General features: G+C 51.1%; 1 protein-coding gene across 1 annotated transcript in view; it reads right to left on the reverse strand.

The window, feature by feature from the left end:
• Nucleotides 1-23,590, reverse strand: part of DNAJC6 (DnaJ heat shock protein family (Hsp40) member C6) — a 39,239-nt gene extending 15,649 nt beyond the window's left edge. Inside the window, exons 1-6 of the mRNA XM_040072934.1 lie at nt 23,356-23,590; nt 9,483-9,633; nt 8,698-8,747; nt 8,103-8,251; nt 3,203-3,325; nt 780-913 (exon numbers count right to left, since the gene is read on the reverse strand). Coding sequence (XP_039928868.1) covers nt 780-913; nt 3,203-3,325; nt 8,103-8,251; nt 8,698-8,747; nt 9,483-9,633; nt 23,356-23,575 — 827 coding nt within the window. The 5' untranslated portion in view covers nt 23,576-23,590. The remainder of the gene's footprint in view (nt 1-779; nt 914-3,202; nt 3,326-8,102; nt 8,252-8,697; nt 8,748-9,482; nt 9,634-23,355) is intronic.
• Nucleotides 23,591-23,849: the final 259 nt, after the last annotated feature.

Consider the following 23,849-nt stretch of genomic DNA (forward strand, 5'->3'; position numbering starts at 1 on the left):
TAATACGTATTGTTAGCAGATATTTAGGAGGAGGAAGCAAAAGGCCTTGTCAAGCCTCTAAAGGGGGAAATCATGCCTTCAGTTTTATCTTTGCTGTGTTCCGTGTTCTGCGCTGCCCAGGGTGCAGCTCTGAGCTCACACTCAGCGTCACTCAGCTCTCTGCACACAGCAGGGACACAAAACAAATCCTGTTCCTGCTGCACACCAAGGACAACTTCCAGCCCCAAAGCACAAACAAGGGTGGCTGGAGGGAGGAACGAGAAGGATGGGACTTGATAATCTCAGCTATAATTGGACAATTCAACCCCAATATGCAAATGGACCCAAACTTAGAAAAGTGTCAGACCTCGTTTGTCCATTTTGTGTCCATTTTGTGCCCATTTTGTGTCCATTTTGTGACCATTTTGTGTCCATTTTGTGACCATTTTGTGACCATTTTGTGTCCACCTTGGGTGCAGCCCTAGCCAGGCTCTTGTCCTGCCCAAGGTTTACCCTTAAAGGCCTTTCAATATATAACTACTTTATTTTCCAGCTCTGTCCTGTCTCTGTTCCAGCTCAGCCTCCCCAAGGCATCAATACCCCACAGAGGATCTCCAAGGAAAGAAATCCCGTAACTGCTCCGGGCAAGCTCCTCCAGCCCCTGATCCCCACTCATTTCTGAGGAACACCCTGGGGTCTGGGCACCTCTCTGATCTTGGGGGCCACAGCACCCCTGAGAGGTCTGTGGGCAGCTTTGAGCACGAGGAATGGAGCTCAGGGCGCTGAGCTGGGTGCTGTACCTCCTGTGAGACGGCCACAGTACAATCCCAGGTCTCTTTGTGTTCAGCAGCTGCACGGCAGGGCCGGGATGAGAGAAGAGGTGACAGAAACAGAACATTGCGCTGACCAGAACCGCTGAGGCTGCACGGCCGTCCTGGCGAGGAAAGGGGCAGAGAGGAAAAACTGTGAGCGTCAGAAAGGACCTTTAGATTGCAGCTCCCCACCCCTCCTGAAACCACAAAGTGTCATTGATCCAGGAGGACGAGGATGGAGACCACAGGATGATGGGGAATTTTGAGTTCTGTGTCCTTTGTTCAACACCCAGGACTTCAGTGATCAAATCAAAGCTAAGACAAAATCCATGGAGCAGCCCGAGCTCAGGGTGGGTGACAATTGGTTGAAAGCCCACAAGGACATTTTGGCTGCAAACTTTGGTGTTTAATTATAATTATAATTTTATGATTATTTCCGACATTGGCCTGGAGGTGACCTCAGGGGTCAGAGTGCACCCATCCTACAGCTGCAGGCTGTCCTCTAATAGAAGTTTACCCTGGAAAAGGATAAAAAACAAAAAAAATCCAGCCCCAGGCTCCCTCACCCAAACAGCTCTGAGTTGACAGATTGTTCCTGATGGTTGTATTTTTTATTTTTTTTTTTTAAGGTGATTATGGGGGAAAGTTTGCTGAGTCACACTGATAGATCAAAAATATAGGAAGAGCAGGAGAAAAATCAATGTATTCCCAGGTGATATACACCTTCCACTATCCCAGGTGGCTCCCTTTGAACACTTCCAGGGCTGGAAAATCCACAACTCCTCAAGGCCTCATCACTCTTGCTCCTTGCAATTGGTTTTTTCAGGCACCTTTTAGGCATTCCAGCCATTTTCTGTAGGATTTGCTGTGCTGGAGCTGATTCAGACCCCAAGAAGAACCTGCTGACATGAACAGGCTGTTTGTTTTTTTCAGGTTTAGCCCTTGCCAGTTGTTTCTGACAACATCTCTCAGGTTCGTATAAAATAGAATGGGTTTCTGCAGCCTTGTTAGGAAGTGTTGGAAAGGACTCCCTGTCCTTTATCGCGTTATCCTGATATCCATTGCTCAAAGGACAGGACAGGAATTGGATTTTGGAGCTGGATTTCCAGGACTGGAGGCACCAAGTGCATCCTTCTCTCTGTTAGAGGGGAATTTATGTCCCGGACCCTCTGGCAGTGCTGTGCAAGGCAGAAATGCCAGACTCACACGGGAGCTGTGTGCAATTTGGGCTCACTCATCTCCTCCGTCCCTCCCAGTTTCTGCTGATCAGAGCTGACAGCCTCCTGGTTTAATTTGGGCTCCAGGAGCAGAGCAGAACTCTGCTTGTGGGCATTGCTGTCAACGTGGAAGGCTGGATGGAGCGAGTCAGGAGTGACCCAGGATCACACAGCCCAGCACTGCCCAGTGCTGGATAATCCCTGTGCAGCTTTCCCAGGGCTCCCTCAGCCAGGCCTGGCCACTCCTGATGGCCAGAGACTTCAACAATCTCCACTTCACAGCTGGACAGAATTCCCAGCTCTGTGTTTTCTGACCAATTTCCACCCTGCTTCAGTTCGCGTTTTCTCCTGTGAGCACTTGGATTAAAATGCAAATCACAGAATGACCTGTGTTGGGAGGAACCTTAAAGCCCATCCAGGGCCACTCTCTGCCATGGCCAGGGACATTTCCACTGTCCCAGGCTGCTCCAAGCCCTGTCCAGCCTGGCCTTGGACACTTCCAGGGATCCGGGGGCAGCCACAGCTGCTCTGGGCAACCTGGGCGAGTCACAGCAAGCTGGCAACTCCTGGGTGAAATTCAAACCTTTCTCCCACAAAATGACCTCTCTTGCTTTGCATTCCTGCTCCTCATTGAGTGATTCTCTTCCAGCTGAGCTTTGGGTGATGGCAATGTCCCTTCCCCTGGGTCAGTCCCATCCCATCCCACCCCTCCTCTCTCAGGAATTGTCCCTATGCCCCCATGTAGCAATGGATTTGAACAACTTAAGCCACAGTGTGCTCCACCCAAACCACCTTTAGTCATTCTTGTCAGAACCCTCTAGTATTCGTCAGAGTCAATAAGACTTAAATTGTTCTAAAATAAAGAAGAAGAGACTGAAAAACAAAATACCAAGACTGCAAGAACTAAATAAAAGAGGGCCATGAATGGTTACTAGACTGTAAACAATCACATTTCCTGGAAAGTACGTACTAAACACATGAACAAAATGGAAGCACCAATCGAGTAATGCATAACTGCGTGAACAATGGTTTTAAAGTGCATAAATATAACTTAATATAGACAATAAACAGCTTCTACTTAATCATATTAATTAGTTTTCCGAAAGCCCTAAGCTCCTACACTCGTACTGACTCCAGACCCTCCAGGAGCAGCGTGACCTGCGCCCCGGGCTGGCTGCTGTGGGGTGCACTCACCATGCAGTGGATGACGCAGACGTTCTTGGGGTTCTGCTGCAGCCAGTTGTGCATGTTCTTGCAGACGGCGTAGAGGTTGTGCAGGCTGGGCGCCTGCCGGACGGGCCAGCTGCACTCGGACACCTGCAGGGGTGGCACCGGCCACAGAAAAACAGCGTTGTGGGAGCGCGTCTTGGGTCGGGATGTGTGACCAGGGGTGTGTGTTCTGTCACCAGCTGTTAAACCAGCTGTGTCACTGCTCTTTATCCCTTCCAGGACTTACTCCTCATCATTCTGGGGGATATCTTCTGTTGGACCAGGTGTGTCACTGCTCTTTATCCCTTCCAGGACCTACTCCTCATCATTCTGGGGGATATCTTCTGTTGGACCAGCTGTGTCACCGCTCTTTATCCCTTCCAGGACCTGTCCCTCATCATTCTGGGGGATATCTTCTGTTGGACCAGCTGTGTCACTGCTCTTTATCCCTTCCAGGACCTACTCCTCATCATTCTGGGGGATATCTTCTGTTGAACCAGGTGTGTCACTGCTCTTTATCCCTTCCAGGACCTGTCCCTCATCATTCTGGGGGATATCTTCTGTTGGACCAGGTGTGTCACCGCTCTTTATCCCTTCCAGGACCTGTCCCTCATCATTCTGGGGGATATCTTCTGTTGAACCAGGTGTGTCACCGCTCTTTATCCCTTCCAGGGCCCCTCCTCCCTGCAGGGATCTCTGCTGTTCCTGGCCCATCCCGGCTCACTGCAGGGCTGGGACAATTCCATCGTCCCTCGGGAGATGCTGCAGCCAGGGGAGGAGCCCGGCATTCCCGGCTGGATCACACCTGGCCCTGGGAACAGCAGCACAGCCCGTGTGCACGGGATTGCCAGAGGAGCCCCGGAGCCATCCCAGCACCACGGGAGCTGCAGAGGAAAGCTGCACCCTGCTGCAGGGTCCCTGCTGCCAGAACCACACCTGTCACTGCAGGAGGCTGGGCTGGGCTGGGACCAACGCCCTGAGCAGCGCCAGCACGCCTCAGGTCTGCTCTGACCCTCTCAGGGTTTCCAGGATTTTTTTTTTTTGTTTGCTTGTTTATTGGTGGGTTTTGGGTTTTTTTTTTTACTACTACATTTGTATTTTTAATTTTCCTAGTAAAGAACTGTTATTCCTATTCCCATAATCTCTGCCTGAAAAGCCCCTTAATTTCAAAATTTTAACAATTTGTAGGGAGGAGGTTTACAGCCTCCGTTCCAAGGGGAGCTCCAGCTTTCCCTGGCAGACACCTGTCTTTCCAAACCGAGACAGAGCATTAAACAAGCCCTGCTTTAAAAATTCTCCCTGCCAAGAAACCTACTCGTCCTTTACAACCCGGAGTTACGTGCTGGAAACCTGCTCCAGCTCTCCTCGTGCGTAACTCCACGCCGTGCCTCGCATGGGTTATGAGGAGGCAGAAGAAAAAGCTTCCTCAATGAAATAACGTCGGGCTGATGTGTTGTTCCTGACTGCACACTTTTCAAAATTTACATCTCACATCAGATTATCTGGAGGGGCTCTTTCGGAACGCTCCAGTCTCGCACTGATTTCTAAAGCCTTGGTACAACGTGTCCCTAGAAGCTGCTCTGATTTGCACAGGGCGCTGAGCGTCTGTTGTTCTGAATCCTTCTGTGGCACAGGATTTCCCGGCCCTGGGTGACAGATATTAAACTGATGAAAGGGAAAGTTCTGTTAAAAAAAAAAAAAAAAATTATCCCATCTGAGTAAGTATGTTAATGTATGAGCCGGGGAAATGAATAGCTCCTTAGAGCTGAAACCCCACAAGTCCTAAAGGATGTCTGGTTCCCATTCCTCAGTGTGGTGGTTCTGAGTCAGGCCTTGCAGTCCCGAGCAGCACATCAAATAACCCTCGGCAGACATCTCCCTTTCATCTGGTTTTAATCGAAAAATCTTTTTTTAAAAAAAGCGTTTCTGGCCAGAAGAAATTTAAAGGAGAAATGTCCCGAGGCTTGTCCTCAGCTGAAGAATTAGTTCTCTCTCCCTCTCTCAGCTGACATTTGGCTGCTGCTTAATGGGAACGGGGAAGGAAGGAGATGATTTGCCCAGATGTTCTTAAACAGCCACATGATCCCCTGAACTGTTTCATCTCTCAGAGGAAGGAAATGCTCCAGGTTTTATAAAACTTGCACTTGAGGTTCTGTCTGACACCTGCACAACGTCTTGGAGCAGGAACAGGCGCCCAGGTCCCAGCCAGAGCCCTGCCAGGCTGTGCCGTGTCCAACAAGGATCCCAAAGATTCCCGTGGGATGCAGGGCCAGGCCAAGCTGGCAAATTCCATTTTTATCTCACAGCAAATGAGATATTTGTCCGATTGCTTTTTAGGTCTGTGGAAGTTCTGGTCTCCAGAATATCCTGCTGTGAGCAAACGTGGCTTTGTGTTGTAGAAGGCTCTGAACAAATCAAACAGCGCCCGGAGTTTGGGGAGCAGGGAGTGACCATTCCCTATTTACCCTCTCCACCTTCTCCTGCCTGCAGAGTTTGTTTCGTTCCTTCTGCTGTACATCCTTGATTCTTCTCCCTGTTAGAATTCCTACGGTGACCCTTCCACTGACAATCCTCCGGGCAGACCTCCCTGCCAAGCATCTGGGAAAGCCATTATCACTTCTCTGGTAAATAATACACGCTTCCCACCAGCCCGTAATTACATATTTACGTTGCCTCTAATTACGCATCTGCCTGATGGTTCGCAATTAGGAAATTAAATGTGTGCTTGGTGTTTCTGTCAAACAGAACCTCGCCAGCACTCAGCACAGACAACCTTAGGGAAAAGCAACCGGAATGCTCCAGCTCCGGGAATAAGCACTCGGCGCTTGTTTGATTTTAGCAGCAGGACTGTAAGGAATGTGACCCACGGGGGGCTTTGAAGTTTGGGTTTGTTTAATGTTAGGTTGGAGTTCTGTGTTTTGAAACTGCGCTCAGGCCGATGGGAGCTCTCCTCTCCTCTCCTCTCCCCTCCTCTCCCCTCCTCTCCCCTCCTCTCCCCTCCTCTCCTCTCCCCTCCTCTCCTCTCCTCTCCTCTCCTCTCCTCTCCTCTCCTCTCCTCTCCTCTCCTCTCCTCTCCTCTCCTCTCCTCTCCTCTCCTCTCCTCTCCTCTCCTCTCCTCTCCTCTCCTCTCCTCTCCTCTCCTCTCCTCTCCTCTCCTCTCCTCTCCTCTCCTCTCCTCTCCTCTCCTCTCCTCTCCTCTCCTCTCCTCTCCTCTCCTCTCCTCTCCTCTCCTCTCCTCTCCTCTCCTCTCCTCTCCTCCCACCTTCCACCATCCCAGGGTGCTCCCAGCTCTATCCTTGGACACTTCCAGGTTTGGGGCAGCCACATTTCTCTGGAAATCCTTTCCCAGTGCCTCAGCACCCTCCCAGTCCCCTCTCCTCCTGGGCAGACGGGGGCTTGCTGAGCCCCTCAGCCACGCCTGGTGAATCCCAGGACAGGGATTCACCTCCCTCCTGTGCCACCAGTGCCCTACTTTGATCTTAGGAGCAGAAAGTTTTAAAGGGAGCAGGAATTCAAAAGCTTTTTCCTGTCAGAGAACAAGCGTGGATCTCGGTGCGGCTCAGCTGACATCCTCATCCCAGCAGAAAGCTCGCTGGGATTTCACCTCCTCGAGAGCCCTTTAGGATTTTTTGCAAGGTATATGAAGCTCAGCCTGGTAATTATTTCATGTGTTGTGTTGTTCACGCTTCTTTCTGATGGAAAGCGCTTGGAATCGGGACTGCCCAGCCCGTAAACTGAAAACACAACGTTTTATTAAAAGGGAATTTTAGTTCCTTCCTGCGTGAGTCAAGGCAACGGTTGCAAAGCACCGAGAATGACGTTAAAAGTCACTTGGTGAGGTGTTGGGTAGGGTGGGAGATAATTCCGGGGATTCAGGAATTATGGCCAGCTCACACAGCAATAGATCTTTAGTGCTGGCCTTTCAGAAGGAGATAAATTTTTCTCCACCCACAAACAGCATCAGCGGTGCACCAAAATCAATCAGGACTGAAGATTCAGAGCTCTTAATATCTCTTAATTAGTCTTCCCTGTTCATTTACTCCTATTTGAGGTCTGATAACTGATGGCCACAGAGAAATTTGCTTCAAGTGTCGGTGAGTGGTTTCTGGTGATCAGAACTACTGAAGATAAATTCAGCTACACCTCAAATTAAAACTAAATTAAGCTTAGATTAGATTCGTTTACCCTGATTGAGGGTTAAGCCTGGTGACTGCTGTTGCCTTTTGGGTTGAGAGCACCAAAAAGTTAGAAATTAAAAAAAAAAACAAACACCAAAACACAGCACTCCCTTGTAGGAGAGGGAAAGAGCAGGAAATTTTCAGAAAGATTAAATCTAATCTTGCATTTCAGCAGCAGCAGCATTTCATAGAGATTTTCCTCTAAAAGCCATTAATGAAGCAGAGCCTCGCAGTGCTGCCTGATGCCGCTCTGGTTTTAGAGAGGGAATCTGGGCCAGGCAGTGCAGGTGGCTTTTTAAAGCCACAAGAGCCAAAATGCCCCTCAGATCCCGTTCCCACCCCCTGCTTTGCCTGCTTGATTAAAGCCCAACTGCAAGGAAATCGTCTCCCTTCTTCTGTGGGTAATTTCTTCCAAAGGCTTTTCATTTTATTCTTTCCCTGCAGCAGCTCCAGCACTCAGCAGGAGCAGCTGTAAAACTCTGTTTTATCCTTTCCTTCTCGGCAGCCCAGGCTCCACTCCGTGCAACGCCTTTCACTCTCCCAGGCTCATCCCATGCACATCATCCCTGAACTTTCCAGCTCTTTCATCCAGCTAAAACTCCCAAACCCACCCCAGCAGCTTAAAAACACCTCTAGCTCCTAAATCCCCGTGAATCCTGGCCCCAACAGGAGCTGCTGCCCCTTTCCCCGAGGAGATTTTCACTCACCCTGTTGTGGAACTTGGCACTGCGATAATATTTGGGTGACAAGTTGAACACGGTGTAGTGGTCGGGGTGCCTGGAGTCCAGGAACGTCCGGACGTCCTCGATGTGGTTCCTGAATCCCAGCTCCACGCCTTCAGCAGGAAAAGACATCACTGGCAAAGCAAGGAGAGGCCAGGATGAGCGGGGGGTTATGGAGTTCTGGGGTTTGGGATTGTGGTGGTCCAGGTAGTTTGGTAAAGGTGGAAACTTTAGCCTCAGTGATGGAGGACTATTTCATGGGTAGTAAACTGACTGAAAGTCGCAGCTTTTTCTCTTTATGTTGTTAGTGAGAAAGGAACCATTCGTGGGGAGGGAGGAGTGTTTTGAAGGTTTCATTTCGGTTCTCATTCTTCTTTTAGTGTGTGTTAAACCTGTCTTTACACATTTTGAGTCTGAGCCTGCTTTGCTTTTCTCCTAATCCTATCTCACAGCAGAGAAAAAGTGAACGAGTCTGGTAGACGCTCAGACCACTGCAGCAACTTTGGGAAACAGAAATTTGCAAATGCAAAACCACTACGCAAATATTACAGGCTGTGTTTCTCCACGGAGCAGTGCTCACCTATGATCCTTGAGGTAATGTAGGAAATATCCAGCTCTCCCTTGGTGTAACTAAGAGACAAAGCAGGAGACAGAATTTAGGCACATCAACAGCACAACAGGAGGGTTTGCCTGGAAAAAATCTAATTGTCACGCAAGGAAAAAATCATCTTAAAATGAATTGTTAAGGTGCAGACGGTGACCCAGCCTCCCTCTCTCCACATGCAATTAACTGGATGCAAAACTTGCAAGAAAGGTCCCTTTTCCCTCTTGTCATTAATTTTTAGGGCCAGTCTCCAGGAGAAATCTCCAGCAGTTTGCACTTTGCAGATCCCTCAAACCTTCTGGGGTCTTGCATGAAATTTCCCTAATTTCCTGTAGCCCCCTATCCCTTGGAGCTGGGTACAGGGGATGCCACCAGGAGAGTCCCCAAGGCAAAGCCTTTCTTCCGTTCCAAGGTGGATTTAGGGATGGGAACATCAGCAAGCGCAGCAAAGAGAGGCATCCACACCAGAAGAAATATTCGAGTGGCGGTTCACCAGAAGGATCCCACAGGGAATCCTCCAGGAACTGCTCCACCTTCGCAGGCATTTTCCAGATTTCAGCGTGCTGGTGCTCACTGTGAAGCTGACATTGTTCTACTTTGGTTTTACCCCGCTTCCTTGAGGCCAAACCCCAATCGTGAGGCAGAACCAAAGAAATCATTTGGGATTTTCCCCTCCTTCCTCAAACCCCTGGGAGCTGTGCTCTTAGAGTGGCACCAGCACCGTGCGGCTCCTGGTTTTTCCTGCTTCAGGTGCGCTGTACCTGGCAACAGACTGCATGACCTTGGAGGAGGTGTCCTTCAGGGTGTCCTTCAGGTTGTCCTTCAGGTTGCTGAAGAGCCTCCCTGCTCCTCCTTTCACCATGTCCAGCAGGCCTCCCCCGTAGCTGGACTCCATGTCCGGTGACGAGGCACCTGCAACGCAACAGAACCAGAACCAGAACCAGCGTCACTCGTTTGGAGCAAACCCCCGCACGTTCCTCTGCTCTGCCCACGCCGGACACGTTCCCGGGAGCTGCTGCCTGTCAAGCGTGAGGAAAAGTGGTTTTCCTCCTCGAAGCCGTGGTTTTCCAGGGATGAGGGACGGCTCCTTCCTGCCGGCTGGGCTCTCTGTGAGTATTGGACGTTCAGCCTCAGCGCGGCGAGGACAACACGAGATCTAAACTGGGGCTTGGAACTGGGAGGACTGGACGTCAGCCAGGTGTGCCCAGGTGGGCCAAGAGGCCGATGGCACGTGGGCCGTGGCAGGAATTGTGTGGCAGCAGGAGCAGGGAAGGGATTCTCCCCCTGTGCTGGGCTCTGGTGAGGTCACACCTCGAGGGCTGTGTCCGGTCCTCAGGATGAGGAGGACATTTGAGGGGATGGAGAGTGTCCAGGGAAGGAAAAAGGGTTGGGAATGGTCTGGAGAACCAGGAGAGACTGAGGGAGCTGGGAAAGGGCTCAGCCTGGAGAAAAGGAGGCTCAGTGGAACCCTGTGGCTCTGCACAACTCCTGACAGGAGGGGACAGCTGGGGGGAATTTGGGATCTGCTCACAGGGAACAGGGACAGGAGGAGAGGGAACGGCCTCAGGCTGGGCCAGGGGAGGCTCAGGGTGGACAGCAGCAGGAATTTCCCCATGGAAAGGGAGCTCAGGCACTGGAACTGCCCAGGGAGGGTTGGGTCCACATCCCTGGAGGTGCCCAGGCTTTCCTGAGTGATTGGGCACAGCTCAATGGTCTGGGAGGGATTTTCCAACCTAATTAATTCTGGGATTCCGTGATCTTTCGGGTCCCTTCCAACCAAAGCCATTCTATGGTCCCAACCTGGCTGATTTGTTTATCACAACCAACAGCCTCAGGAGTGAGAAGAAGACTCTCCCTTCTCCCTGGGACATCCTTCAGGGCAACCACCCCAGCTGCCGCTCGGCTGAAGCTTGTCGCACCCAAACTGTTCAGCAATTCCGTGATAAAATGAGAATTGCACTGCAAACGCTCCCCCCTCCACTCTCGGGCAGCCTCACCCTTGGTGAGCTACCCATAAATCCTTAAACTGGAGATTCTGTTGGGAAAGTGATGCTGCTCTGATCCACGAGCACCTGATCCAGGCCCAAAACGTGGTAAAATTAGAGGCCCCCTCTCCTCCACACTCTGCCAGCTTCAGAACAGACGGTGCCTCCTCGAGGCACAGGAATATTTCTTTTGCCAAACTTCCTGTGAGTAAAAAAAAAAAAAAAGAGGGAGAGAAAGGGAAAAAAAAAAAAAAAATCAAAGAAGATTGTTGGCTTCCAAGCGTGGAATTGGCATTTGATCTCCCCTCAGAAAGTTTGTTTTCATGTTATTCTGTGCTTGGAGGAGCCAGGGGTGGGAGGAGGAGATGTTCAGAAGGGACTTTGAGTTCTGCGGGTCAGCTTTTAAAGGAAAGGAGGGCAGAAAAGTGGTAGCTAGGAACAGGGAAAAGGGGACCCAGGATCAGAGGTTCACCAGCACTGGGCGAATTCCTACGGCTGGAGATGCTGTAGGGGAGCTACAGACGGGCTCTGAGAGTGTGTGACACTCAAAATCTTTAGAAATCCATCAGAAGATTTAAGAAGTGGAGAGAAGAGGAGAAACAGAGAAGGAGACTTTCACTGTGTTTGTGAGAGAAGCAGCAGGAACCAATTCCAAGTTTCCCTTGTCCCCTAAAGCAGAGAATCAGAAAGGATGGCTGAGGAAGGAATGGCTCTGGCTGCCAGAGGGCAGGGATGGGCAGGGATGGACACAGGGATGGGCAGGGATGGGCAGGGATGGGCAGGGATGGACAGGGATGGACAGGGATGGACAGGGATGGACAGGGATGGACACAGGGATGGGCAGGGATGGGCAGAGATGGACTGGGATGGGCAGGGATGGGCAGGGATGGATGGGGATGGGCAGGGATGGACAGGGATGGACAGGGACGGACTGGGATGGGCAGGGATGGACAGGGATGGACAGGGATTGGGCAGGGATGGGCAGGGATGGACAGGGATGGACAGGGATTGGGCAGGGATGGGCAGGGATGGACAGGGATGGACAGGGATGGACACAGGGATGGGCAGGGATGGACAGGGATGGACAGGGATGGGCAGGGATGGACAGGGATGGACAGGGATGGACACAGGGATGGGCAGGGATGGGCAGGGATGGGCAGAGATTGGGCAGGAATTGTTCCCTGGAGGGTGGGGAAGGGCTGGGATGGAATTCCCAGAGAAGCTCTGGCTGCCCCTGGATCTCTGGGAGAGTCCCAGGCCAGGCTGGAGCATTCTGTGTTCAGGATGAACCTCCAGCAGTCACGTCACAGAATCAATCCACAAGGTTGGAAGAGACCTTTGAGACCATCGAGTCCAACCCAGCCCCAACACCTCAACGGAACCACGGCACCGAGTGTCACATCCAGGCTTTTACAAACACATCCAGGGATGATGACTGCACCACCTCCATGGGCAGATCATTCCAGTGCTTTATTGAAGGGAGGGAGGTTTTATTTTATTAATTTATTACTAAATATATTTTGTTAATTAAATATAAATATACATATACATATACATATAAACATATAAAATACATAAATGTATAAACATATAAACATATAAATATAGAATATATTTATATAAAAATATAAATATATTAATATATCTATATATTTATATGTAAATATATTAACATATCTATATATTTATATGTAAATATATGTGTATATAAAAACATATATTAATATATATTAATATATATAAATATATTTATATATAAATATATAAATATATAAATATATAAATATATAAATATATAAATATATAAATATATAAATATATAAATATATAAATATATAAATAGAACCATAACTATAGCTACAACTATAAATATAACCATAAATATATGTATTATATCTCTCTATATAAATAGAGATATATTATATATCTTGATATATGCTGTAGGTAAATAATATATATTATTTTATTATTTTTATTTTATTAATTTATTATTCTTTCTGTTAATTTTTTCCCTAATATCCAACCTATATTTCCCTTGGCACTGCTTGAGGCTGTGTCCTCTCATTCTCTCAGTGCTGCCTGGAGAAAGAGACCTGGTGTTGAACAGGATGGGAGCTGGAGAGTGTGGAAAGCTTAATTAAAACACTTAAGTACTGATTGTACAGAGGATCAGGAGAGGGATGTGCAGGAGAACTTCTCCTCCCAAGGCAGAGAGAGCTTTGGAAGAGAGCAGTGACCAGGGGAGCTCAAAGGGATGTGCTCAGTGCAGGGGGAGCTGAGCGTGGCAAAACCATCGATGTCTGGGTTAGCCAGGCCAGGAAACTCATTCCTACACAGGGAAAGCGAAAGAAACCACAAATCCAGAAGGGAGATTCCCCCTCTGCTGTCTCCTGCAGTGCCACCAGCAGTGTTTGTGCTCATTCCCAAAAAACAAAGACGTTTAGACCAACCCTGCTTTGAATCCGGGGGTTTGGAGGCAGAAAGGGAGAAGGTGTGACCTGGAGCGATGGGGTTTGGAGGCAGAAAGGGAGAAGGTGTGACCTGGAGCGATGGGGTTTGGAGGCAGAAATGAGACAGGTGTGACCTGGAGCGATGGGGTTTGGAGGTAGAAATGAGACAGGTGTGACCTGGAGCGATGGGGTTTGGAGGTAGAAATGGGGCAGGTGTGACCTGGAGCGATGGGGTTTGGAGGCAGAAATGAGACAGGTGTGACCTGGAGCGATGGGGTTTGGAGGCAGAAATGGGGAGGTGTGACCTGGAGCGATGGGGTTTGGAGATAGAAATGAGACAGGTGTGATCTGGAGCAATGGGGTTTGGAGGCAGAAATGAGACAGGTGTGACCTGGAGCGATGGGGTTTGGAGGCAGAAATGGGGCAGGTGTGACCTGGAGCGATGGGGTTTGGAGGCAGAAATGGGGCAGGTGTGACCTGGAGCGATGGGGTTTGGAGGCAGAAATGGGGCAGGTGTGACCTGGAGCGATGGGGTTTGGAGGCAGAAATGGGGCAGGTGTGATCTGGAGCGATGGGGTTTGGAGGCAGAAAGGGAGAAGGTGTGACCTGGAGCGATGGGGTTTGGAGGCAGAAATGAGACAGGTGTGACCTGGAGTGATGGGGTTTGGAGGCAGAAATGGGGCAGGTGTGACCTGGAGCGATGGGGTTTGGAGGCAGAAATGGGGCAGGTGTGACCTGGAGCGATGGGGTTTGGAGGCAGAAATGGGGCAGGTGTGACCTGGAGCGATGGGGTTTGGAGGCAGAAAGGGAGAAGGTGTGACCTCGAGTGATGGGGTTTGGAAGCAGAAATGGGGCAGGTGTGACCTGGAGCGATGGGGTTTGGAGGCAGAAAGGGAGAAGGTGTGACCTGGAGCGATGGGGTTTGGAGGCAGAAATGGGGCAGGTGTGACCTGGAGCGATGGGGTTTGGAGGCAGAAATGGGGCAGGTGTGACCTGGAGCGATGGGGTTTGGAGGCAGAAATGGGGCAGGTGTGACCTGGAGCGATGGGGTTTGGAGATAGAAATGAGACAGGTGTGATCTGGAGCAATGGGGTTTGGAGGCAGAAATGGGGCAGGTGTGATCTGGAGCAATGGGGTTTGGAGGCAGAAATGAGACAGGTGTGATCTGGAGCGATGGGGTTTGGAGGCAGAAATGGGGCAGGTGTGATCTGGAGCGATGGGGTTTGGAGGCAGAAATGAGACAGGTGTGACCTGGAGCGATGGGGTTTGGAGGCAGAAATGGGGCAGGTGTGACGTGGAGCGATGGGGACATTCAGCACCTGCAGCCAGAGGTGACCAGCAGCAGAAGGTCCCACCCTGCCACCAGCTGAGGGAGGTGCTCGCTGCTGGAACCGGCCAGGAATTCCCGATTTGGAACCATTCCCTGCAAAACCTGCACAGCTGGAGGCCTGAGCAGCCCCCCAGACAAAGCCACAAACCCTCCCAAGCACAGGGCCTGGATTCCAGCTCTGCAGAGAGCCCAGCGAGAAACCAGCTGACATTTAAGAGGCATTTAAGACTCCGTCAGTCGGGATATTTACGCTGATGAAGCGACTCTGAGCCTCAGAGAGGGGAGGGGAAAGGAAAACGCCTGAAAAAAATAAAAAATCGAGGCTGGGCAGGGAAGTGCTGCCTTTGCCAGGTTACTTAGCAGGAGCGAGCAGATCCTTTTTGCCTGGGAAGGGCAGGATGAAAGCAGATATAAAGCCATAGGAAAGGAAGGAGTTTTCCCTCAGTCTGCCCAGGTTTTGTGTCAAAGTATCTTCAATGTCAAATGAGGTGGGGTTTTTTTTTGTTTTTTGGTGTATTTTTGGGGGGGGGGTTGTGGGGTTTTTTTGGGTTTTTTTGTTGTTGTTGTTGTTTTTTTTTGGTTTTTTTGGTTTTTTTTTTTTGCTTGGGGAGTTGCTGCCTGTGCTTTTGTTAGGGATGGAGTGAGGAAGGATCTGAATATTCCCTGTTCCTCATCACGGAATCACAGAATGGTGTGGGATCAGAAAAACCATCTCATTCCAGCTCCCCATTCCATGTGGAAAAGTATTAGAGTTCATCTCCTGCCTTCCCAAAAAAAAGAGGCTCAGGAATATTAAACCCCCTCTGGATCCTCTTCCAACGGTACCACAAGAGTTCTACAATGGGGAAAAAAAATTTGTTTCTTCCTATGTTTGTGTCCCAAATTCCCCATTTCTAGATGGTTTTGTTGCAGCCTTCTTCCTCCCCACGAAGTCCTTTCTTTTTTTTTGAGGGGAAAGAAGGGGTTTTTGCTCGTTTTTATCCCCTAAGACAGAGGTGGAGGCTGCCTGGGCAGGAACGGCCCTTTTAAAGTCCCCTGCGCTGAAAGGAGCCCAGCCGCTGTTGTTGTGGCTTCGGCGACAAAGCCTGGATTGTTTTGGAGGGACACTCAGCAAAACCGAGATTTCAAAAGCCGCTTTCTGTGCCCGTCCCCGTGCGGCAGGCAGCGGAGGAGAGGCAGAGCTCACGTTCCTCCCAGCCCCGGCACAGCCTGCCTGGCGTGGGACGTGCTTTCCCACCAGGCTCCAGCGAGGAAAGCCGGGCTGCTGCAACTCCAGGATGGCACCCACCGGCTCTCCTGGTGTCTGGAGGGGTCTGGAGGGGAGGAGGAGCAGCCCTGGAGTGGAAATTCACGGCGTTGGAGAATCCTTGGAAGGGTTTATCGTGGCTGGAGGGGTGTTGGGTGCAGACCTAGCCAGGCAGAGAGGAGAATCTGATGCTCTTCTGCCTCTGGGGTCAGAGTGGTTTTAGCCCCACGAAGGTGAATCAAGCTCTGAGGGCTGCCAGCAACCTCTGAGAAATGGCTGATGAAAAATCAGCGAGACAGGATGATCAGAGGTGTTTGGGAAAGCAAAAGAGTTTTAATTAAAGAGAAAATAACAAACTGTACAGAACAAAGAATAAAAGCTGTGCACGGTGCAGGGAGATCCCTTGCACCTGCTCAGACACCCCGAAAATGCCCCAAGAATCTCCGTGATGTCTCTTAAGTGTTCCATGATCCAGGAGGGGTTTTTGGCTGCTGCCCAACAGAAAACAGCGACATTCCTTGAGGAACAGCTCAAGGATCCAACTGGTGCCTTTGTCCTGGGCAATTATTGTGAGGAGAGCAGGGAAGTTTCTGGTTCTTCTTCCTTAAAAATTCCAGGGGTGAAAATTAAACTCTTTCCTAATGTGTGAACACCTGTTAAAGTCTGAGGGGTGCACCGCAACAAGAATCCACATCCCTGGGTGCCCTCAGCATTCCCAGCTCCTGCTGTTCCCGACATTCCCTCTCACAGAGGATCACAAAGAGGAATTTAAACTTCCCTGTCCGGGGGAAGGCTGGCAGGAGCTCCTAAAGGCAAATCTCCTGTGCGCCCAGTGAAAATCAACAGCGGATGTGAGGGCTTCATCTCCAGCCTGGGATGGTGGAATGTCACTGCCCACGGCAGGGCTTGGGTGGAGGTGGGCTTTAAAACCCCTCCCAGCCCAAATCATCTGTGGTTCTCTGGCTCTGGTTACGTTTCAGGGCACAAAATCACATCCTGAAAGCCAAAGCTCCCTTCCAGCACACACCTCTCGCCTGCAGAGCTGAGCTTTACCACGCTTAAGCCAAGACTAAAGGATGGATGCTGTTATGGGCACTCGCATCCTGCCTTGGATCAGATACAGCCCAAGGGTTTGGGAGAGAAATCACCACCAGCAGAGGCAACCCAAACAGGGGTAAAGGGGCATCCACAGGGAAAAGCTGCAGAAATTACTTGGGAAGTTCCTCAGATCCCCACAGACCCTAAACACTGAGTATTTTTTACCTAATTTTTTGTTACCAGTCCCATCTGTCCCCTCCTCCTCCACCACCGTCCCAGATTTCTGCTAGAGTGAGGTTCCCTACGAGGCCGAGCACAGATACCTTAAAGTGTTATTCCATAAAAATAAGCAGGGAAACCTGTGCAGAGCAGAGCTGCAGGACCACAGCAGCAGAACAGCCTCTGGTCATTTCATAAAAAACCCCAAACCCAGGTTTCACTGATCCTTACACCTTCCACTGTCCCAGGCTGCTCCAAATCCCATCCTGGGACACTTCCAGGGATCCAGGGACAGCCACAGCTTCTCTGGGAATTCTATTCCAGGGCCTCCCCAACTTCCCAGCCAGGAATTCCTTCCCAATATCCCATCTAACCCTTCCCTCTGGGATATTCCAGATATTCCCTTCTCCTCTCACTCCAGGCCCTCATCCAAAGGGTAGAACAGGAATATTTCTCTCCTAAGCAGAAAACCGTGAGGCACAGAAGCATCCCCAGCATCAAGATGCCTTCAAGAATTTATTCAAGAACCTCTTTTCGTGCTTTGTTGGGATAAAACTCCAGAACTGACACTTGCACGGGCCCCTTTTTATCCAAAGGTCTGTTTGAGGCTGCTTAGGTGTAAACTTCAAGGAAAGTGGAAGGATCGAGGGAGTTCTGCTTCTGCTTGAGAAATGGGAACTGAGGAACGCAGCTCGCACCAAAAAAACGCGGAGGATTTCCACAAAGAGAGGGGGTTTACTCCGGTTTTTTTAGCAGACTATTAATGTTGAGAGGGGAGGGGAGGATTTAGCACCCAGTACCCGCCAGATCTGTTGGATTTGTTGGAACTTTCCCCTCACGAAGCTCCTCGCGGGCCAGGCCCGACGCCAGGCCGCCAGCGCGAGATCCGTCTTCGCAGCCGATCGGCGCTCGGCCTGCTTTCTCCTCCCTGTCAAAACAACTGAAAAAAGACAAGGCTCCTGCCAGCACCCAATCGTCCAAGTGTCCAAAAACACGCCGAGCAAACAAAAGAGCCATTAAAGCCGACGTCCCCGTCCGAAAACGCGGCGAGCGGGCGAACACAAGGCGACATTGTCAGGCCGGGCCTTTGTCCCCCTGCCAGTGACATGGAGATGTCTCTCTTCTGACTCAGTGAAAAGGCATCACCAGAGCACAGGACATGGTGCTTGCCAGTGGAAAACAGCTCAAGGAACCTCGATTTCGCCGCTTCGCGGTTTCTTTCGGACGCTTTTGCTTCGTGGTTGCTCGGCCTGAGGAAGCACAGAGCGCGAGGTGAAAAGCTCTTTTCTATCTCGTCTAGATTATAAACACCACAGAACAGCTCGGAAAGGGGTTTTTTTCCCCTTTCATAACAAGTATCCTTGCATCTTATTTCCTAGAACCTCTTCTTTTCAGTGCTCAGCCAGCTGCTAAGAAAGAGGAATTGGACAGCGCGGCAAAATCCCAGATAAATTGGCTCCTTCACTGCCCGGTTCCCATCTTGAGAGCACTTGCAGCGGCTTGAAAAGGAAGAGACAGAAGCGGCTCTGAGCAGATGCTCTTCTTGGAATCTGGGTTTTGAAGTGGAGGTGTTTTGTGGCCTCTGAGGTTCAGCTCGGGTCTCTCTTTGAACCTGCCTCCATCCATTCCCAAACCTCCATCCCAAATCCAGGGCATCTGCGGGAGGAACGGGAGCTGGAGCTGTGTGACCCTGCAGCATTCCCCAGCACACAGATCTCCCATCCCTGTGCTTGGGATGGTCCAGAGGAGAACCCGGAGCTGCTGCGGGGCTGGAGCCGGGCTGGGAGAGCTGGGGGTGCTCCCCTGGAGAGGAGAAGGATCCAGGGAGAGCTCCGAGCCCCTGGCAGGGCCTGAAGGGGCTCCAGGAGAGCTGGAGAGGGGCTGGGGACACGGGATGGAGGGACAGCACACAGGGAATGGCTTCAGACTGAAAAAGTGGAGATTTGGATGGATATTGGGAAGGAATTCCTGGCTGGGAGGGTGGGCAGGCCCTGGAATAGAATTCCCAGAGCAGCTGTGGCTGTCCCTGGATCCCTGGCAGTGCCCAAGGCCAGGTTGGAGCACCCTGGGACAATGGAATTGTCCCTGCCCATCACAGGGGTGGCACTGGATGATCCTTAAGGTCCTTTCCAACCCAAACCATTCCAGGATTCCCTTCAGGATTCAGAGAGCCCCTTGCAGCCCGTCTGTGCCTGCTCCCTGCCATCCTTGAGGAGCTCCTGCCTTCCAGCTGCAACCCTGTGCTGCTGCTGCCTGGCTTCTGCTTCTTTTCCCTTTTCACTCCGAGCAACACCAATGCAAAAAAAAAAAAAAAAAAAATTAAAAAAATTAAGCCAATAATCAGAAGCACTCGGGAGTTCCAGCAAAGCTGCAACCACTGATAATTTTCCTTGCAAGAAGGTGTTTATGAGGCTGCAAAGCTGCATTAGGAGAGGATGCTGGAAGATCAAATACTTTGCATTTTTTTAAGGAGATAAATGGAAAAACCAAACCGGAGCCCAGCTCCTCAGCTCCTGGGACAGCAAACACAGCCCCGTTAGTGAAACCAGCAGCAATCTATCCCAGAATATCCAGTGCTTTGCCTTCAGCACAAATCCTCACCCATACAGCGTGTGCAATTGCTCACCAGTGACCCCCACACAAATATTCCACATATTTCCTGTGCCCAGGTGCAGAAGAAATCCAGCACGAGGGGAAAGAAGAGCAAGGTTGGATTGTTCAGCCTTTTAGCTTCGTTGGAAATGGTCCTCACCTGCACCCAGAGAAGTGGAGCAGGAGCAGGGCAGGGCCTGTCCCAGTCCCCCGGGCCTGGGGACGGTGATGGGCCCCCCAGGACAGGGACATGGAGGGGATGGAGAGAGGCCAGGGAAGGGAAAAGGGCTGGGAAGGGGCTGGAGAACCAGGAGAGGCTGAGGGAGCTGGAAAGGGGCTGGAGAACCAGGAGAGGCTGAGGAAGCTGAGAAGGGGCTGGAGCCCCAGGAGAGGCTGAGGGAGCTCGGAAGGGGCTGAGCCTGGAGAAAAGGAGGCTCAGTGGAACCTTGTGGCTCTGCACAACTCCTGACAGGAGGGGACAGCCGGGGGGATTTGGGATCTGCTCCCAGGGAACAGGGACAGGAGCAGAGGGAATGGCCTCAGGCTGCACAGGGGAGGTTTAGATTGGATATTCAGGGAAAGTTTCTTCCCAGAAAGGGTTTTCCAGCCCTGGCACAGCTGCCCAGGGCAGTGCTGAGTTCCCATCCCTGGAAGGATTCAGAATCCCTGTGGATGTGGCACTCGGGGACGTGGGGCAGTGCTGGCCCTGGCAGCGCCGGGCATGGACTCAATGACCTGGGAGAACTTTTCCAGCATTAATGATTCCATGATTCGCCGTTCCCACTCTGTTCACCCTGCCAGACAGACAAACCAGTGCCCCGCTGTCCCCCATCACTGGTGGCACTGGGTTGTCCATGCAGTCTGTTCTCTCCTCAACCGCAAACAGCAGCTGCTCTGCCCCACGGGAAACCAACGCTCAAATTCAGGGGGGAAAAAAGAAAAGAAGGAAGGACATAATGAGCTTGGCACCTCAGGGATTTCACTTTCAGGGTCTGACACAGAATTTCACAGACGAGAGATTCCCCTGTCCCGCCAGAACCCAGCAGCACATCCTTTTTCCCTGAAATGGATTTTACCCCACCCTCCTCCTTCCTGAGGAATTCAGGTCTCTTTTCCCGACTGAATTATTCTCAGCCACTGCCTACCTTGGGAGTTTCAACTTTGGCGTCACTGGGAGGAGTCTGAAATATTTGTAATATTAATATTTTCTCAATTTCAAAAACAATAACAACATGCACAGGGGGTGGGTGGTGGTTTATTCCCTTGCTCCTATGAAGCCAAAATCCCAAGCACCCTATTTTCCTGTCTGTGTCTTACACTGCTCCCCAATCCTTGTCCCCAATTATCCATCTGCAGCCTGCCTGGAAGATAATTCACATCCCCCAATTCAGGAGAGACTTCCATTACCAAATCACTCGGAATCACAAGCACACCTGAGGGGTGGATTTGGTTCTTTAAGCTGTTGTAATTTCATAGTTGGCAAAGAAAAATGGCTTTGCAGTGAGCTGGGAGAAATTAGGAATTTATCAGCCTGAAGTACTCAGATGAACAGGAGAGATACAAGTGTGGAGTCCAGGTTTGGAACAGAGCATCACAACCAACACAGAATTTTTTAATTTTTTTTTGTTTGTTTTGGACCAAACACCAAACAGTCCTTATTAAATAAAGAGGTTCTTAAACATATATATCCTATAAATAGAATTCAAGGGCCACATTAAGACCTGAGGGTTTTTATGCTGCTCAGGCGCCAGGTGTGTTGCTCAGAGCACCTGTAAAACTGAGGCAGTGAGAAAACTGAAAACTGAACTGAAAGGAGAAAACTCTGGCTGAGACAGAGCCCTTAAAAAATCAGCTCCCAAATCCCAGAGCCAGCCCTTGATGCAGCCCATGTGTTCTGGGAGAACATCCTGGAAGCTGGTAGAGGCCATTAATACAATTTAATGCTCTGGGCTAGGATCGGGGTAGCTTCAGAGTGGAAATGGCTGAATATTGCAGAAAACCTGTAAATAAAGGCATTGTCTGGCTGTCCATGAGCAGTTTGGGGGTTTTGGGGTTGGGGTTTTTTTTTTTCTCAGCCAAAACCAGAGAACGAAATGGAGCTGCACTCAAGTGATAGCGCAGGACGAGGCTGGAGAGGAGCCCCAGCAGTGCCCACACCTGCCTGGGTGCCAGCACCACGTCCCGGCACAGCTCTGCCTCTGGTCCCTGCCCTTGCAGGAAATCCATGCAGATAACATCCCTGATGATGGACATGGACCTGCCTGCAGCGCCTCACCGTCCCAGCAGCCGTAAGAACCCGAATCAACCCAAAACAGCAGCCCACTGCGAGTAAGGAGCTGCTGGCACAGCCTGCCATTACGAGCAATTGCAGCAGAGATGTTGTAGCAGCAAGTTCAGAGATGATTCAGGAGTGAAAAAAAAATCAGAGAAGTTCGGGAGTTGAAAGAAAGAAAGAAAGAAAGAAAGAAAGAAAGAAAGAAAGAAAGAAAGAAAGAAAGAAAGAAAGAAAGTTACAGAAAAATGAACACCAGCCTAAAAGAAGAAGACTTGGAAGTGAATAATTCAAATGGTGAAGGGGAAAACATGACTAAAAGTGCTCAAGGAGGTTGGACACTGGATGAGTTTTAAGGTCCCTCCAACCCAAACCATTCCAGGATTTTATGACTTTTGTTACATCAGAGAAAATGAGGGGAAAAAAAATCAAGGATAAAGCTCTCCCTGCCAAACCCAGCCACGGCTCTTTAGGGTTTTTTTTTTCTTTCCCTTGAAATGAGGTTAGCAGGTTAAAAACAAGACGCTGTGTCTGAAGTGTTTGTGGAGTGCCTCTGGCCCAGCCCTGCCTTTCACGGAGCAGTGCAGGTGTTTTCAGTGGGAACTACAACGAAGGGCCAAGGAGGAAAGGGTTCAAAATGAAAATTTTGAGGGAACTCAAAGTTTACAGGAGGAATTGTTCCCTGGGAGGGTGGGCAGAGCAGCTGTGGCTGCCCCTGGACCCCTGGCAGTGCCCAAGGCCAGGTTGGAGCACCCTGGGGCAGTGGGAGGTGGCAGAGGTTTGGAATGGGGTGAGCTTTAAGGTCCTTTCCCACCCAAACCATTCCATGATTCCGTGATTCCATGCTGCAGTGACGGGTGGACATAAACCTGCTCCCTCCCAAGCACCCCAGGGTGTCTCCCTGCGCCAGTCTGAGCTCCACAAGTTCCCTGCAGAGGATCTGGATGCTGCTGGAGATGGGCACGGGTAAGGAACCAGAACCAGAGGGGTTCCCTTCAAAGCGTGGCCACTCTCCATTCCTGGTTATCCAGGCAAATTTGAACCTTTCGAGGTGAAGAGCTCTCTATCCCATTACCAGCCATAAAGACCATCTGGTCCCTTACTCCCTGATTAAAAAAAAAAAAAATTAAAAAAAATAAAACATTTTTAAAAATGGTGCACGCGGCTCATCATCCACCAGAATTAACCCATTTAACTCACTTCGACGAGTGCCTTTTAGAGGAGGCCGTGGGGGTGAGGAGGGGAAAAAAAAAATAAAAAACAAACAGAAAAACAACTCAGGACCATGCTGAGTATTCAACCCTCGGCTGCCGGGGTGGGGGGGAAAGATCCCAGAGCGCTCCATCCATTTTCCCTCCCGCTTTCCACGCTTGGAGCGGGGCGGAGGGTGAGGGGAGGATGGACGGAACCGGGAGCCGGCACCGAGGGTTCTGCGGCGCTGCATCCCCGGACAAAGGGATGTTGTCCCTTGCGCCGGATGCCGGGGAGTGGCCCGGCCGTACCTGAGCTGTCCATGGTGCTGCTGCTGCCGTCTGCTCGGGGCTGCTGCTGCTGCTGCTGCCGCTGCTGCTGCTGCTGCTGCCGCTGCTGCTGCTGCTGCCGCCCGGGGCTCCGGCCCGGCCCCGCACCGGCTCCGCCGCGCTCAGCGCCGCTGTCCACCAGCTGCAGGGATTCATAGCCGTCACTGCCGGGCTTTTTCCGGTAGCTCCCCAGCAGGCTCATGGGCGAGCCGGGAGGGAGAGCGGCTCCGGCGCCGCGGGAGGGAGGGATGGATGGATGGAGGGAGGGAGGGAGGGATGGATGGAGGGATGGAAGGATGGAGGGAGGGCACGGCCAGCGCTCCCGCCGCCCCGAGGGGAGGGGAAGGGCGGGCCGGGAGCGCGGCCGCCCCCCCGCAGCCGCCGGAAGCGGGCGGGGAGAACGCGGGGCCCGGCAGGAGCGGCGTGCCGGGGATGCGGGGTTGGGGCCGGGCGGCTCCGCGCTCCCCCGGCGCCGG

This window comes from Hirundo rustica, chromosome 9, assembly GCF_015227805.2.
Source record: "Hirundo rustica isolate bHirRus1 chromosome 9, bHirRus1.pri.v3, whole genome shotgun sequence".
NCBI lineage: Eukaryota > Metazoa > Chordata > Aves > Passeriformes > Hirundinidae > Hirundo > Hirundo rustica.